The sequence below is a fragment of the Lissotriton vulgaris genome, chromosome 6 (genome assembly GCF_964263255.1).
Source record: "Lissotriton vulgaris chromosome 6, aLisVul1.2, whole genome shotgun sequence".
Lineage (NCBI taxonomy): Eukaryota > Metazoa > Chordata > Amphibia > Caudata > Salamandridae > Lissotriton > Lissotriton vulgaris.
The window spans coordinates 1,290,258,619-1,290,274,080 of NC_141694.1; the positions used below are offsets into that span (position 1 = coordinate 1,290,258,619).

General features: G+C 44.4%; 1 protein-coding gene across 1 annotated transcript in view; it reads left to right on the forward strand.

Annotated features, from left to right (window-relative positions):
• ADGB (androglobin) overlaps nucleotides 1–15,462 on the forward strand; it is a 1,363,241-nt gene that overhangs the window by 503,648 nt on the left and 844,131 nt on the right. The window contains exon 13 of the mRNA XM_086927423.1: nucleotides 11,137–11,286. Within this exon, the coding sequence (XP_086783549.1) occupies nucleotides 11,137–11,286 (150 nt within the window). The remainder of the gene's footprint in view (nucleotides 1–11,136; nucleotides 11,287–15,462) is intronic.

Genomic DNA, 15,462 nt, shown 5'->3' on the forward strand with positions numbered 1-15,462 from the left:
GACATCACCACTTAGCGGGGGGACGGCCAACTATGACCCCGCCTCTCCTGACCGTGGGGCAATGGCGACCCTCTGCTAAGTGCAGGGTACATCAGCCCAGAAGGATAGCAATGGAAAAGAAATCCCCAGCTCCATTGCAGGTCGCCAATAGTCATTGGGGCCTGATTAGGTGAGGTACTGAGATAGATATGCTAACTAATTCTCCACTGGCTGGGTCAAAAGAGGAAATACATACATTGGGATGGCTATCTAGCTGTACTTGAAGTGAATTCCAATGAAAAGCCACCATGATAAAACTTCCATTAGATCGCTCCCCTCCCACTGGTGTTTCTGTGGTGAGGCGAGCTGCGTGTACTTTGGCACGCTGGTAAGACGACCTACCCTGGGTTGTGCCACGTCTCCATGAATAGTGAATCCAATCCCCCACTCCAGCTTTCTTCTCCAATTTAGCTTGTTCCGCCTCCCCCTGAAAGTGCGATGGCTACACCCCAGACATGGGTACATGAAGATGGACACCATGATAATTGACAAATGTGTTAATTGTTCAGAATGTTATAATGCTTGTTTTTGGTCTTAATTGGGCTGGTATTGGGATATGGCACACTTTCTCAAATAGAGGGATGCGTACAAAGATGAGGATAATAATGGAGTTACACACAGTAGTACAGTGTTCAAATTCGTTATTTCTATCGGAAACATTTGCTGCACATACGTCTGACGTTGTTTTATATAGATAAGTCAGTAAAGAATGATGGGCAAAAATATTTGAAGTCAAATTTGTAAAAATATATTTTACATTACTAATACATAACTTTAAAAACAATCAAATAAAATAATGCACAACATTTATATTTAAAACCACATTTGATTCAAATACTCTTGTTTTTGGTAGTATACCATAAAAAAGGTACAAAAAAGAAATATTAAAACAGTCATTAAACAACCTCAGCATATTAAAAGATAATAAGCATAGCATCACTTATTAACAATTGCAGTATATTATATGCATGATCATTTCATTAGCACATGGGGGGAATACATTCTTGTGGGAATGTGACTAAAAATGTATGGTATATGGTTAACAGTGTACCTTGTTACTTCAACATTATTTACTATCTGTTTTTGCTTCTTATTATCCAAGCATGAAGCAGATGGCTAGACACTGCAAGGACGAGTTAAATAGTTGTATCAGCTTGGAGGATGCTATATACTTTGTTGTGCCTTCTAACAAATTGGTATCATCCATTTTGCATGAGATTTTTGTACAGTGGACAGAAAAATAACAAATGTGGAATGTTCTCATTCTTGTAGCCACAGAGGCTACACCCCTGGGCGGAGTTACTCAGGTAGGCTGACCAATTAGTAGTAAAATAATTTAGAATCTAGTTTCCATGACGAAACTGGAATTACAATTTTTTGTTAAATTAGGTTCAATATCATCAAAGAAGGACTCATATTTATAATTATCTTTTATCATTAAAAACTTGGTTGTTAAAATGCATGTGCCTGCATTTAAAAGAAGATTGTGCTCATGGGTGTAATATAGTCAATTCAATTCAATTCAAGAATCTTTATTCGGTGATTAAAAAACACCATAAAAGCACATGTATATATACATAGATAAAAAGTCATTAAACATTAATCAAGATCCTTATACACAAAGTTAATACAAATAGAGATACCGACATACAGATCCACAATTTTAAAATAGAAAATCCAAGATATTTCATTCCTCTCCCCTAGTCAGCCTTAGTCGAACCGCAACCTTAATAAAATTCATAATACAGCACAAGGTTAGGGGGTCAGAGGCTTTTTGCAAAAAGACTAATGCATCCCTGGCACGTTCCTGTTGGGCTTTTTTAAAAATATTTACAAGAAATCTGCGCCTGGGCATAGAAAAATAGGGACAAAGCAAAACAAAATGGAGGGAATCCTGCGGAGACCTGTTGTCGCAGCCGCAGGGTCCCTTCTGCTCAATTGACGTGGTGAAACCTGCTGGTGAAGCCAACATAAAAGGAAGTAAATTCAGTCTAAAACGGCACATAAGAAATCTATCCTGTGCATTATGCACAAGGTACAGATAAGGTTCCATACCCTCCACACTCTTCACCAAATTATGAGCCCTCACAGTCTTTTTAGCTCCTTCAGCCTCAGCTCTGCATTGGATTTTCTGCTCTAGGAAAATTTCCCCTACTTGTTTCTTGTGCTGGGCTGAAATTGTTGTAGGGTTCGTGAAGAGGTTGCCAAAACCTAAATCTTCAAGGGTGTTTTTCACGTATTTAAGCCAGGGGATGCGCATACAATTGGTCCTATCTAAGCAGTCCAATAAAATTTCTCTGCTGAGATGCGCATCTGGGTTAACTCATATTTTTAGCCAGGCCACAATTGGCCTAAGTTTTAACAGGTCATTCAAGTATGGCCTCCCTAGCTCCCTATGAGCTGTGATTCCAGCGGTACTGGGTGGTGCCCTCAGGATAGATTTCAGATATTTGTGTTCTTCCTGTTGGATTCTAGTGGTGTTCACAAAGCCCCATACTTCTGCCCCATAGATTACTTTGGAGCATGATACGGAGCAATACAAGTTCATCACCTGTTCCGGGCTCCTTCTACCTAGCCTCCTGTCATATCCAGCTATTGCCCCATTGGAGGCAATCATTTTGCTACAACGTTCCGCCACCAAGGAGTTAAACTGCAGAGTGCCGTCAAAGGTTACTCCAAGATAAGAGAACGTTTTAACCTCCTCTAAAATATGGGTACCTATTGTATAGGTAAATTTAGAGGACGGTTTTTTGCCAGCCAGGAGCACATATGATTTACCCAGGTTGACAGATAGATCCAGGGTACCCATGAACTTAACAAACCCGTCTATCAGGATTTGTAAGCTTCGGGGTGTACGTGCAAGCAAGACCGCGTCATCTGCGTAGAGCAGAACAGGAATATGCCGCGGCCCGACCCTTGGGGAGTCTGCCTTTAAACCCAACAGAAACTGCTCCAAGTTGTTAATATAAAGGGAAAACAGAAAAGGGGCAAGAATGCAACCTTGTCTGACTCCGCTCTTACATGGAAAAGAGTCAGACAATCCTCCCTCCCTATTAAATCGAACCTTGGCCGTGGTGTCGCTGTGCAATTCCCTTAATATGGCAATTAAACCACTCTCAATCCCCATGCTTGACATCATATCCCACAGTTTTCCTCTATTGACGTGGTCAAATGCTGCTGCCAAATCCATGAATCCCATGTAAATTGGTTCGTCACTGGCCAGAGTATATTTGGCAGTCAGCATATAAAGGTTCAGGCATTGGTCACTGGTGGACCTCCCTGTCCTGAACCCGTATTGAGTGTCCGAGAAGGTGTTATTCTCTTCGGTCCACTCGGACAGTCTGTTAAGGATTGCCCTACCCAAAAGTTTGGCCGATACGTCAATCAGGGAAATAGGCTGATAGCACTTGGGGTCGTCCCTATTGCCCTTTTTGAAAATTGGCACTATAATTGCATTAGACCAGGATGGTGGCAGGTCACAGGTGGTAGCAGTATTTATAACCCTGGTCATCAGGGGGGCCCATAGTTCTATATTGCTAAGAAACAGGTCAAGGGGAATTCCATCTGGGCCCGGGGCTTTATTTTTAGTCAAACCCTCCATCCCTGCAGTTATCTCCTTAAGGGTAAATACTACCGGGGGAACCTGACTTGGGGTTACCGGTGACTCTACAGGGGTACCGGGCTCATGGGTATATAAACCCCTAAAGTGGGTGACCCACTGCTCCGGGAGGATGTTAGCCCCTATCTCCGGGGAATCATTTTCTTGAAAGGTCGGTTTATTAATGATTCTCCAAAAACCCGCTAAATCCTTTCTTTCCCCTGCCTCTCTTAAATCTGCCCATGCTTCTGCCTGCAGGGCAAGTTTCCTCCTTTTGGTCTCTTTTTTTATATTTTTCTCTGCACGCCTTGATTTTTTGAGGGTCCCTTGGTTTTAGCTTAAGGCAGCATTTCAACTCCCTCAGAGCTTTAGAACAGTCTTTATCAAACCACCGGGGATTTACCAGGTTACGTGTGGGCGCACTGGTCTTAAGTAGGCCGTCGATCAGGTTAGCGATCTGGTCAAATGCTTCCAGTAACCTTGATCCCTGGACTTCTAAGTCTAGGCAGTCGCTAATGGCCGGTAGGCCCTTGTCACCCAAAGTTTTGTAAAACTTTACCCCGTCTATTTTGGACCATTTCAGTCTCCTGGCTTGGTCTGTGACCCTCTCCTCAATTGTGCGATGGACTCTGGTTCCAACACCCACCCTATACGAGAGCTCCAAAACAAGAGGGTTGTGGTCGCTGAAACTGCTCCATTCTATCCCTACACTGATTATTTTATTTATCAGGGATCTCGAAGCCAGAATGTAATCTATAATAGATGAGCAACCCCTGCCCTTGAAAGTTGGTGGAAGTGTGCCATCCGTCTGAGGGTCTATCATATTAATGGTATGCTCTAAGTCGTACTTAAGCCGAAGCAAACTGAGAGCCGACCCAGTAGGCGTATGAGAAAAATGCGGCCCCTTCTCCATTGGGCATTGTGACCAGTCTGTATTTACCTTGACCAGTGCCGGACAGAGATGGCAGTTAAAGTCTCCCATTAAAAGCAACCTGTGAGACTGCCCCTTATTTTGGAATGTTGTTTCTTGTCCCAGCCTATGGTCTAGCTCAGCTAGTAGCGGGATATGGTTGTTCGCTATCTCAGTGTTATAGATGTTAAAAACAGAAAATCTTAACCCCTTTCCGAGGAACCGAACTGCCTGGATCCCATGTGAGTTGCAATCTGGGGAAGACCAGGTGCCTGGGAGGTCTAAATCTACGTAAATGGACAAACCGCCCATTGCTCTCCCTGATCTGGATTTTCGGGCGGGAACAAAAAAACACTTGTACCCCTGTAGGTGATAATTATTCACCGAGGCCCATGTCTCCTGTACACATGTAACATGAAATTTTCTGATAAAGTCAACCCATTCCTTATTGTTAAATTTGCCTGCTATGCCTGCTACATTCCAGGAGATCAATCTCACTCCCACCCCCCTCCGTTCTGAACCCCCCTGGGGCCTTGATGGTATCTCCTGTATTGACCCTTGCGTGGCCAGCCCATGTCCCCCTCCTATACATTCTATGGCTGTCGCCTTAGGTCCAGCATACACGGATTTCCCCGCACCACTTGGTAGAGTTTGCTGAGCCTGAGAGCTTTGCTCCTCCATCACCTCTACCAAGGCGCCCTTTTCCATATAACCCTGGGGGGCATTATCCGTTTGTCAATCTACCCCCTCTAGACCATTCAGGCAATTAAACCGGTTGTAGATGTGAAAGGGTGGCTCTGGTCGGCCAAATAATGGCCTAGGGTTAAAGTCCTGGGGCCTCATTTATGAGGCCTTGCGTCAGTTTTGCGCTGCGGATGCGTCACTTTTTGTGACGCATCTGCGGCGTAAAACATGCACCTTGTTGCGCCATATTTAAAAAGTGACGCATCTAGGTAGATGCTTCACTTTTTAAACCCCTGCGCCACATTATACCTACGTCAGGTATAATGTATGCAGAGGGGGCGTTCCCCCGCAAAAAGCCTCGTAATAGTGACGCAGTGAAATCTATGAGATTTCACTGCGTCACTTTTAGGATGCTGTTGCGTCAAAATCTTGCGCCTGCCTCACAGCAGGCGTAAGACTGACGCAAGCCCTTTCACATGGGGCTTTCCCCATGTGAAAGGACGCATTGCTGGAGATGCGTCACTTTTGTGACACACTCCAGCAATGCGTCACTTTTGCGCTTACAGATGCGTCAGAAATACTGACGTATCTGTAAGTCCTTGCGACATGATGCGTCATACATTAAATATGACGCATCATTGGTGTCGCAAGGAGTGCGCAGTGAAAAGTGACGCATCGCTGTTTTCACGCAGCGATGCGTCACTTTTCATAAATGAGGCCCCTGGTGTCTCCCCCTCCTGCCAACCCTCTCCCAGTTGTCATAAATTTGGGGCGGGAAAAAAAAAGAAAGACACACGAAGGGTTTGGATAGTGGATTCCCTAGATCTATTCTTCCCTTGGCATATGTAGGACACCGTTCCTGTGTCCCTAAAGCTCACCAATATGCAGTCCCCTATAATGGATTTGTGTGTTCTCCCCACCCATGGCACCCTTCTTACCATTATGATTTCATTATTAAGGTGTATCGGGAGGGGTCTATTTATGTTTAACCACTTAATTACCCTACTTTTCAGGGCACAAAAATCCTCAGGTTCACCTACTTCGAGTGGGGGGACACCCGCCATGACTATAGTGAAATCATTAGTCTCTGGGGGTAGGTTAGGCCTACGTGGTCTCGGGGGAAGCTTCATTAGAGGGGTCAGTGTGGTACTATCTACCGGATGTGCCGGAAGAACAGGGCCTGCAGGAGGAATGGGCGTATTAGAGTTGAGGGACTTAGTTGGTGCTGGCTTAGTCCTTAAGGGTTGTTGCGAGACCGCCGCGTTTGCGGCTTGTGGAGGGGCTGGATTTGCTGCACTATTTACAGGCTGTTGAGGGGCTAATGTGATGGGAGTAGGTTCTAGATGCCTTCCCTGATGACCTGGCGGAATTTTCAGACTACTTAGTGTGGCCTCCAGAATGGTTAGTCTGATCTCAATCTTTTTTATACTCTCGCTAATCGGTAGTAATAGAGACCTTAGCAGGAATTCCAGGTTTCCAAGCGGGACAACAGAGAGGGGGACATTAGCGATATTAGTTCCTGTGTCTTTTATCGGGGCGGGAGCTAGGGCCTCCTGGACAATAGGTTTGGGATGTGATTCAGCCGGTAATTTCGCTGCTAATAAGGGGGGTTTTGAAGACTTCCCAAAATCCGAGTGAGGGATTTTGGGTTTGCTCTTCCCCTGGGCTCCCTTCGATTTCCTCCTACGTTTATTAGGAGGGGGCCCAAATACTCCTTGCGTAGTGGCTGGCTTAGGTTTAGCTTTCCTAGCCTTAGGGGCTGGGGGGGTTGGGAGACTAAATCAATGGTCACCCTAGTAGGGCTTGGACTAATAGCTGGAGCTATACTCATGGCTACAACTGGTGAGGTGTTCGTACAATCCCTCAGCAGGAGTGGGACATCATCTATTAGGGCCAACTCCTCCCTGGGCATGGTGGGGTGATCTCCAAAGGGGGTGTTTTTCAGGTTATCTATTGAGCGTCTCTGTTCTGCCCTTAACCGGGACAAGTTGCACTCTTTGTCCCCCTCCCCCACCGCCCGGGAGAAATAATTCTCTAGGGTCCTGTTTTTGACTCCTCCCGGCTTCAATGGGGTACTCTCCCTTGCCGGGGACGGCATAATAATAAATGATGGGTTGTGTTCGGCAGGGGGCTGTGACAGTAAATAAGACCAGGGTTCGAATGAGCAACACAAGAGGGTAGGCCCAGCCCGGCCAACTCCGGCCTATGACGGCCTTAGACGGTCCCGCCCTTGTCCCGGGCTTCTCCCGGGACGCTCCCGCGCGCTCCCGCGCTGCGGGTATACTAAGGTCTTTAAATACCTGTTTGCGTTATGGGCGGGGGGCGTGGCCGGCAGGGAGAGCAGCCCAGATGTTGTCAATGGGGCACGCAGGGGCTCCTGGTCCACGGAGTCCCTGCTACGTGCTCGCAGCCCTGCCGGTCCGGTGGTGATGCCCAAAGTCAGCAGCCCTTCACAGCACCGCGCTGCGGGACCCGCGAAGCGGGTCCGGCGAGGTGGGAGGCTCGATCCCTGTGTCAAGAGAGCTTCAATCCCTGAGTCAGGAGGCGTCCGTGCAGGTAGCCCACAGCAGTCCGGTGCAATTACAAGCAGAAGAGAGTCCCGTTTGAACTCTGGATATCCCGCCTATTAAGCTCCGTGGGCGGGGGCGTGGCCGGCAGGGAGAGCAGCCCAGCTGTTGTCAATGGGGCACGCAGGGGCTCCTGGTCCACGGAGTCCCTGCTACGTGCTCGCAGCCCTGCCGGTCCGGTGGTGATGCCCAAAGTCAGCAGCCCTTCACAGCACCGCGCTGCGGGACCCGCGAAGCGGGTCCGGCAAGGTGGGAGGCTCGATCCCTGTGTCAAGAGGGCTTCAATCCCTGAGTCAGGAGGCGTCCGTGCAGGTAGCCCACAGCAACCCTGTGCAATTTCCAGCAGAAGAGAGTCCCGTTTGAACTCTGGATATCCCGCCTATTAAGCTCCGTGGGCGGGGGGCGTGGCCGGCAGGGAGAGCAGCCCAGCTGTTGTCAATGGGGCACGCAGGGGCTCCTGGTCCACGGAGTCCCTGCTACGTGCTCGCAGCCCTGCCGGTCTGGTGGTGATGCCCAAAGTCAGCAGCTCTTCACAGCACCGCGCTGCGGGACCCGCGAAGCGGGTCCGGCGAGGTGGGAGGCTCGATCCCTGTGTCAAGAGGGCTTCAATCCCTGAGTCAGGAGGCGTCCGTGCAGGTAGCCCACAGCAGTCCGGTGCAATTTCCAGCAGAAGAGAGTGTAATATAGTCTTTTTTAGTTCCTTAGAAGTGGTGAGGGTACAGAAGCCAACTGGGTCACTCCACAGATTATCCAGACCCATCCCCATTAAAGAATCTTTTACTAATCTGATCCTCGGTAAGGCAGTAGCATTTGGATGCTTAAGGATTTCCACCAGCCCATTTCGATAAGGCAATAGCTGAGGGTGGCCAAAATGCATCCCCAAAAGATTAAGGGACGGAGCTCAATCTTATCAATAATTCTTCTAAGCCCCTAGATCAAGCCTTAAAGGTACTAAAGGAGTACTGGGCGTTAAACATAGCATTTGCCTAAAAGTCAGTTATTTGCCATTTCCAGGGGTTTACTGTTCTTGTGGCCCCAGATCTCGGCACCATATAGTGCTACCGCCAGTGCTTGGTGCAAGTATAATTGAGCTACCCATGTTACGAATTTACAAAACTATTTTTTACAGCTTCAGCTGTGACGTGTGATGCCCATTCTAGATCCCGATCTAGAGTAATCCCCAGATAATCAAAGAGATGGACCTATTCTAGGGGAACACCATCTAGGGTTGGTTTGACACAGGATACGAACGGGGATTAAAAACCTCATATTTTGTTTTGCTGATGTTCGGTTCCAATCCCCTCATTCCATAACATCTGCTCAAGCCATCAAGTATTTTCTGTACCCCATGGGCGTTTTTGACAGCAAGAGGGTGTAGTCTGCAGACAAGAGGGCTGGGACACCCTGGCTGGCTAGAGGAGGAGCATTATTATCACAGCTATTTAAAAAAATGCTTTCTCATTTAAAAACAACATAAAAAGGATGGAGGCCAAAACCCAGCCCTGCCTTACACCGTACTTCACTGGGATACGGTTGATAAGTTCATTCAATTTACCACATCTAAATTTCGCATAGTTATTCTGGGGTAGTCTCTCGATTATATTGCACAAGTCTATACTCCTAGACATAAAAATGTGGCCATTCCTAAAACATATGGTTGTGGTAGGCAAGCAGGATAACGACCATAATAGTCTGGAATTGGCCTTAGAACTTTCAAATATCCGAAGCAAGCAAACAAGCCTCCAACTCCTGGATGTGAGGTGTACACTTTCCAATTGCAAATGTAGAATTCCTCGACAGGCACTGGCTAGGTCCGAAAGGGCTTTAAGCTCTACATATGGTTAGGTGGGTAAAGCCATAGAGGAACTTATCTCCATCATGCCTGGAACTAATCATGAACCAACAGTAAAGAAGGTAGAAGAAATTCACATTCCTCTCTTATCTAGCCTGGAGGAGGCTTTTTATAGAGAAGCTATGACCAAGTCATAGTGTACCATCCTGGTTCAATAAAAACTATAGCCAGGCTAAAAGCTCTCTGATTACTGGCATTAAGAGTTGTAAGAGGGATGTTTTCTGGGAAACAATGATAGAATACAAGCTAGCGCTAGGACTGGCCAAACAGGACTGGGACCGCCAAAATTAGGACCTCCTGTTAGCTGCCAGTAGGATAAACAACCAAACTTTAGCTTGGTACCTAATTGCCTCCGCAAATAAGGAAGGAAGTTCCAACATTGACAACAGTGTAGAAGCAGAGGCTTGGAAAGCCCAGTTTACCAACTTATACCAACAAAAGCCTATGGCGGGCCCACCCCTTGAACTTCCTGATACACCACTGGGTAGTGGCATTGAGAGGGATGATAAAGGCTTTTCCCAGATAACCTGTAAGGAGACAGAATAAACTTTTAATAGGAAAGCCCATAGGAAAGCACTCAGTATCGATAAAATACCAGGGGAAGTGTTTTTGACAGAAATAGAGGTGTGAGCACCATATTTTACAATGGTTTTAATGCTATTTTAAAGGGTGCTAGTATACCAAAGTCGTGCGCCAGCGCTACTATCCTCCCCATATACAAGAAAGGTTGTCTCTTGGACTCAGCTAATTACAGACCAATTAGCTTTATTGAGACAGCGAAAAACTTTTAAGCAAGGTCATACTGGGGAGATTTCAGCATTGGCTAGAAGAGAACAATATTCTTTGTCCTCTTCAAGCAAGCTTCTGATGGAATACATCTACGGTGGCTCAGGGCTTCAGACTGCAGTTAATCTACTAGGAGACCATTCATTTTGCAAAGGGGAGGTTGTATGGAGTCTTAGTGGGCTTAAGAGCCGCATTCAAATTTGTTCCCAGATGTTTGCTGTGGAAACATGTTGCCGAACTAGGTATCCCGATTTACTTGTGCAATATAAAAAAAGAAAGAAGGACCACACTCTTTAATTGACATTGAAAACATCAATATTAATATAAAATCACAATATACTTACCCTTGATATTCCCATGCTTTATATCCTGATCACCATGATATTTTAACTTCGATATTAAAAAAACATTGATATTTTGTATTTGCTGTACCCAGATAAGCGAGTTAATCTACAAGCATGCAAACATGTCCGGCAATTATAATGCCAAAGACCTTAGTTTACTTTTCAGACTGCAGTTATACCTCCTTCAACATCCCAAAAAATTCTATCTTTCTAGCTCACAAACACGCCAACATATTTTGCTAGCTTCTTTTTGAGCTCGAATAACTTTGCACACCCTTATAAAAAACATATTAAAAAAAAACAACCAATATCTGATTAACGAATCACTTTGACCAGATTTTACTTTTTTTTTTAAGGCACATTGAACGTGGACTATTGAAAAAAGATTCTTCCATCGTTACTGGTCATCTCTCTGTTAAAAAGAAAGGAGAAGCTCCTGGCAGGAGTCCCCAAGTGACTGAAGCTCTCTTCACACTGCAAGAAGATGATGATGATGATGATGATGATGATGATGATCAGGTAAGTAATATTTGATTTTTGTGTTTATTTATCTGACGGTTTTATACACTACCAACATGCTGCTTTTGCTGCTTTGACTACATTGGGGAAGGGTTAGATACAAAATAAAATAGCATACATCCTGAAATACAGGCAGTTACAGCAAGCAGAGAAGGGCTTCTTCTTAATGTATTCTACCTTCAAGTTAACTTTCCTATTCTCCTAGATTTGTATCAGTATACTGCAGAATCAGCCTCTTACAACCACGTAGTATGCCAGTGTCTTTACTTGTTGCACCCATTAGAGGTGTTGCTTAGCTTTCAGTGTTACCATAACATTTTAAGCTATTAGTACCCTTTGTGAATCGTAAAGTGTGGACAATCTGTTTCTTTGTAGCCCGCCAATAGTAAATATACTAAATGTATACTTTTACCTTTTGTATTTCACCTACTGCTCCAACCCAAATTAGAAGCAGCAACTCAACCAAAATGGTCTGCTGTACCTCGTCTAGTGCTTTCTAACCGAAGCAAGCTCCTAGCCGGGAAAGTATATGCTAGCTGTGTGATCATTGCCCCCACTCTAGAACATTTAAAAATAGGAGCACAAGCCTATGGAAGGCACACTAGCCTGGCAAGTTAAACAGCCAGGGGCTCCCTTACCTCTCCAGTCATCTCAGTCCAAAAATGTGTTATCCCTGAAGCCCTTAACCCTTTTTTGAAGAAAACAAGATTGCTCTCAGGAGAGCACCTAGTTATATTCTCTTCCTTCCCCAGTCACTTTCACTGTGAGGCAAAGGAAGGTATTTCAATGAAAGAGAACGTTGATGGAGACATTATTTAAACATACTCCAGCGGGAATTTGGGCAGTCCTCAGGAAAATGTTGTCAGAGACCACCTAGGCATTGGCCGTTCACATTAAAAAAGGACATTGGAAAAAGACCAGAAAAGCAATAGCAAACGTCCCCACCCACACTCCAAAAGACCACTGGTGAAAACTCTGGTAAATCCTTTGATTATTTTATGATGAGGCTAGTTGATACATCAAAACAGGTGTTACATACGCCCCTTACCAACATATCTTTTTAAGTATATTAGCAGACAGTATCAATTCTAGTGTCTGCTGTGTTGATTGGGTAACTTGGATGCATGTTCAATATAAACAAGTCCTTTGCGCAAGCTGGCACCAGCACATCTAGACAGGCACAGTGCAGTCCAGCCTGATAAAGATAATGTCTTTCTTCCACACCTGTTTCCTATCCTAGGTCATTGAGTTATGGTGGCTTCACTTCCCAATGTGTTCAAATGATACTCAAGTCAAGAAAGGAAAGATGAATGTGTCTCAACTGAGCCAACACATAATTATTAGTATTGGGTACTGAAGCTACTAATTTATATTTTGCGTGTCCGTCCATAACCTCTTGAGAATTTACAGAATTTTTTGGAAAAAACAGAAACGCGGATGTCCTTTTCAACTCAGAGTAACCCATTGTTCCCAGAATAAAGAATATGCTTGGAGATTAATTGAAAATAAATATCCAGAACGAAAATCCGGTCATGGCATAGGATACAAAAAGACACAATATAATCAAGCCTGGGCTATCAAGAGAAATGTCAGCCTGAGAAAAAAAAGTCTGAGAACCCTGACTGTATGAAATTGAGTTATTGTTTGAGAGGGAAGAAAGCCACACTCAGGCAACAACCACAATCCTTGTCAGGATGAACCACAAAAGTCAATAAATTAACCTGTGCTTACCCTCTGGAAGCTTGGCACAAAAGCAGTTAGGCTTATTTTAGAGACACTGTGTTAAGATCTTGCGTTGCCCATCTTCGCTGTTTTTTGCTGACGCTTAAACAGTTGGGTTCCCCGGAGCTTCATGTTGGTGGTCATCGTGGGCAGCGCAAATGAGCCCATTCGCAAAGAGTCCAAAACATCAGAAAGGGTTAAATGAAATGTCTGAATGATCAAAAACCACAAATGAATGCTTTGACAGCTAAACTTAAGGGAGCAGACTCAGTGAATACAGTATCTGTCGAAAATGTGCAAATACGTGCATATTATCAAACACTACGATCAGCTAACTCATACAAAAAGACTGAGAGCAAGTATTCTGGCAAACACTACATTTCTCCAAAAACACCAGAACGAATACTTCCGGCTCAGAAGAGGGGGGGGAGGACAAATAAACGCGCAGCAACTAGAAACTGTAAAACTAACAAGCAGCAAACGAAGTCTGGCAGCTAAAGGATTCATTCGAGGAATAAGAAGTAAGCTTTTTGAAACTTTGACCTCATACCTAGGATAAATGTATGGGCCCAGGCAGATTGAAGATTTAAACAATGTTTCCATTCCCCATTCCTTCAGTTTGTAGAGACAAAGCCTCCAGTGCCATTGGAAATGGATATATAATGTAGCAACAAAAGTAAGCGACAGAGTTAAACATCTACATAAACTTGCTTTCACAATCAAACACTCTTTTAATGGCGATTATTTCACCACTGCAGGCCCCCTCCATTCAAACCAGAAGCGATTCGTGACAAATTTGGCAGGAAAGCAGTTAACAATCACCCTAGAAAGAATCTTCACCAAGCATGAAAGGTATTACAATAATAACCATCATAAAATAGATAGGTGACATTGAGAAGGGTTTAAATCACTAAATTATTTTTATTTATGCTTGCCAATTCCAGATTACACAGTGTCAGTGCCCTGAAGATAATCCCAGGAACAAAACTGGGATTTGAAACGCGTCAGCACATTTCTCTGGTTTTTACCATGAGAGAGTATACAAAAGATTTAGCATAGATTCCGCAAAGGGACAAGGAACACTGATTTCAACCCCGCCAGCTCATAAGCTTTTCCCCCTTGGCTAGCATCTATCTAAAAAAATTGACATTTTTTATTGTTTGAGTTGTTTTTGAATTGTTTGTACAAAACAGTGCATCGCTGAGTTTCAGACTACACAAATTGCTAACAGTATCATAATAAAATCCTGAAAAAATTGTTAAATATAAAACCAGGACCAAGGAACTTAGACATTGGCCCTTAGTCTGTTTAATTAATAGCAGCACAAAAAGTGGTAGCCAGATTCTCTTCTTTTGTAATACTTTATCTGAGCCCCATATGGCTATCAATATAGGGCTTAATCCCTTTTTGGACTACAAATTTTTTTTAAGTGTCATTTTCACAATTGTGTTTTAACTATGAAAGAGGATTTAAAGTAAAATGTATGTGTGTCCAAACCTGACATTCCTGTCTATTCCCAATTAAATGTTAGCCCCTATTAAATATATTAAGATAAACCAATGTTATCCAATGGAAGAGCTAGGCCTTGCTGTAAATGAGTTTAGGAGTTTTTCACTAGCAGGACATGTAAAACATAAAAACACATGCTCTTTTTAATTACAATGCACACTATCCCGTATGCTGTTTAGATACTACCCTAGGGGAGGTGTAGGCCTGGCATAAGCTCTATTTTTCCAGGGCAAATTGGCAGTTTAAAATTGTGCACAGGCTGCAATGGCTTGTCTGAGACATATTATAAAGGTCTTCTTAAGTGAGTGGGACATTATGTGCTGCAGGCCTACCAGCAGCCTTCATTTTGTAGCCTCTGGGTGCATGTTACACCACTTTTCTAGAGACTTATAAGTAAATTAAATGTGCCAATTAGGTGTAGGCTAATATACACATATTTTAAGGTGTGAATACAAGCACTTTGGCACTGGTTAGCAGTGGTAAACTGCACAGAGTTCTAATGACAACAAAATCAATTTAAGAAAACAAGAAACTTGAAGGCAAAAAGTTTGGGGGAAGAACACACCAAGGATTATAGGTCTAAACTGAGTCCCCCACCCGAAATTAAGGAGATTGACCCAGTCTCATGGGAGTTCTCATCACTAAGGTGTAATAATCTTCAATGGAACATCAGTGGTCAGTCCCATGGCAGTCCTATCTGCTCCTGGGCATGAAGCACCTCCTGGAGGTGGAACAGGTGGTCCTCCCAATTGCAACTGTAGACTGCAATATCATCCAGGTAGGCGTCACTGAAAGCCTCAATCTCAGCCAGGATCCTGTTGACTAACCTCGGAAAGGTGGCAGGGGCATTCGTCAACCCAAAGGGTAAACATCAAAGCTCCTAACCTATATATGAGCACAGCAGCTCTGGGATGGGGTGAGAATCATGTTTT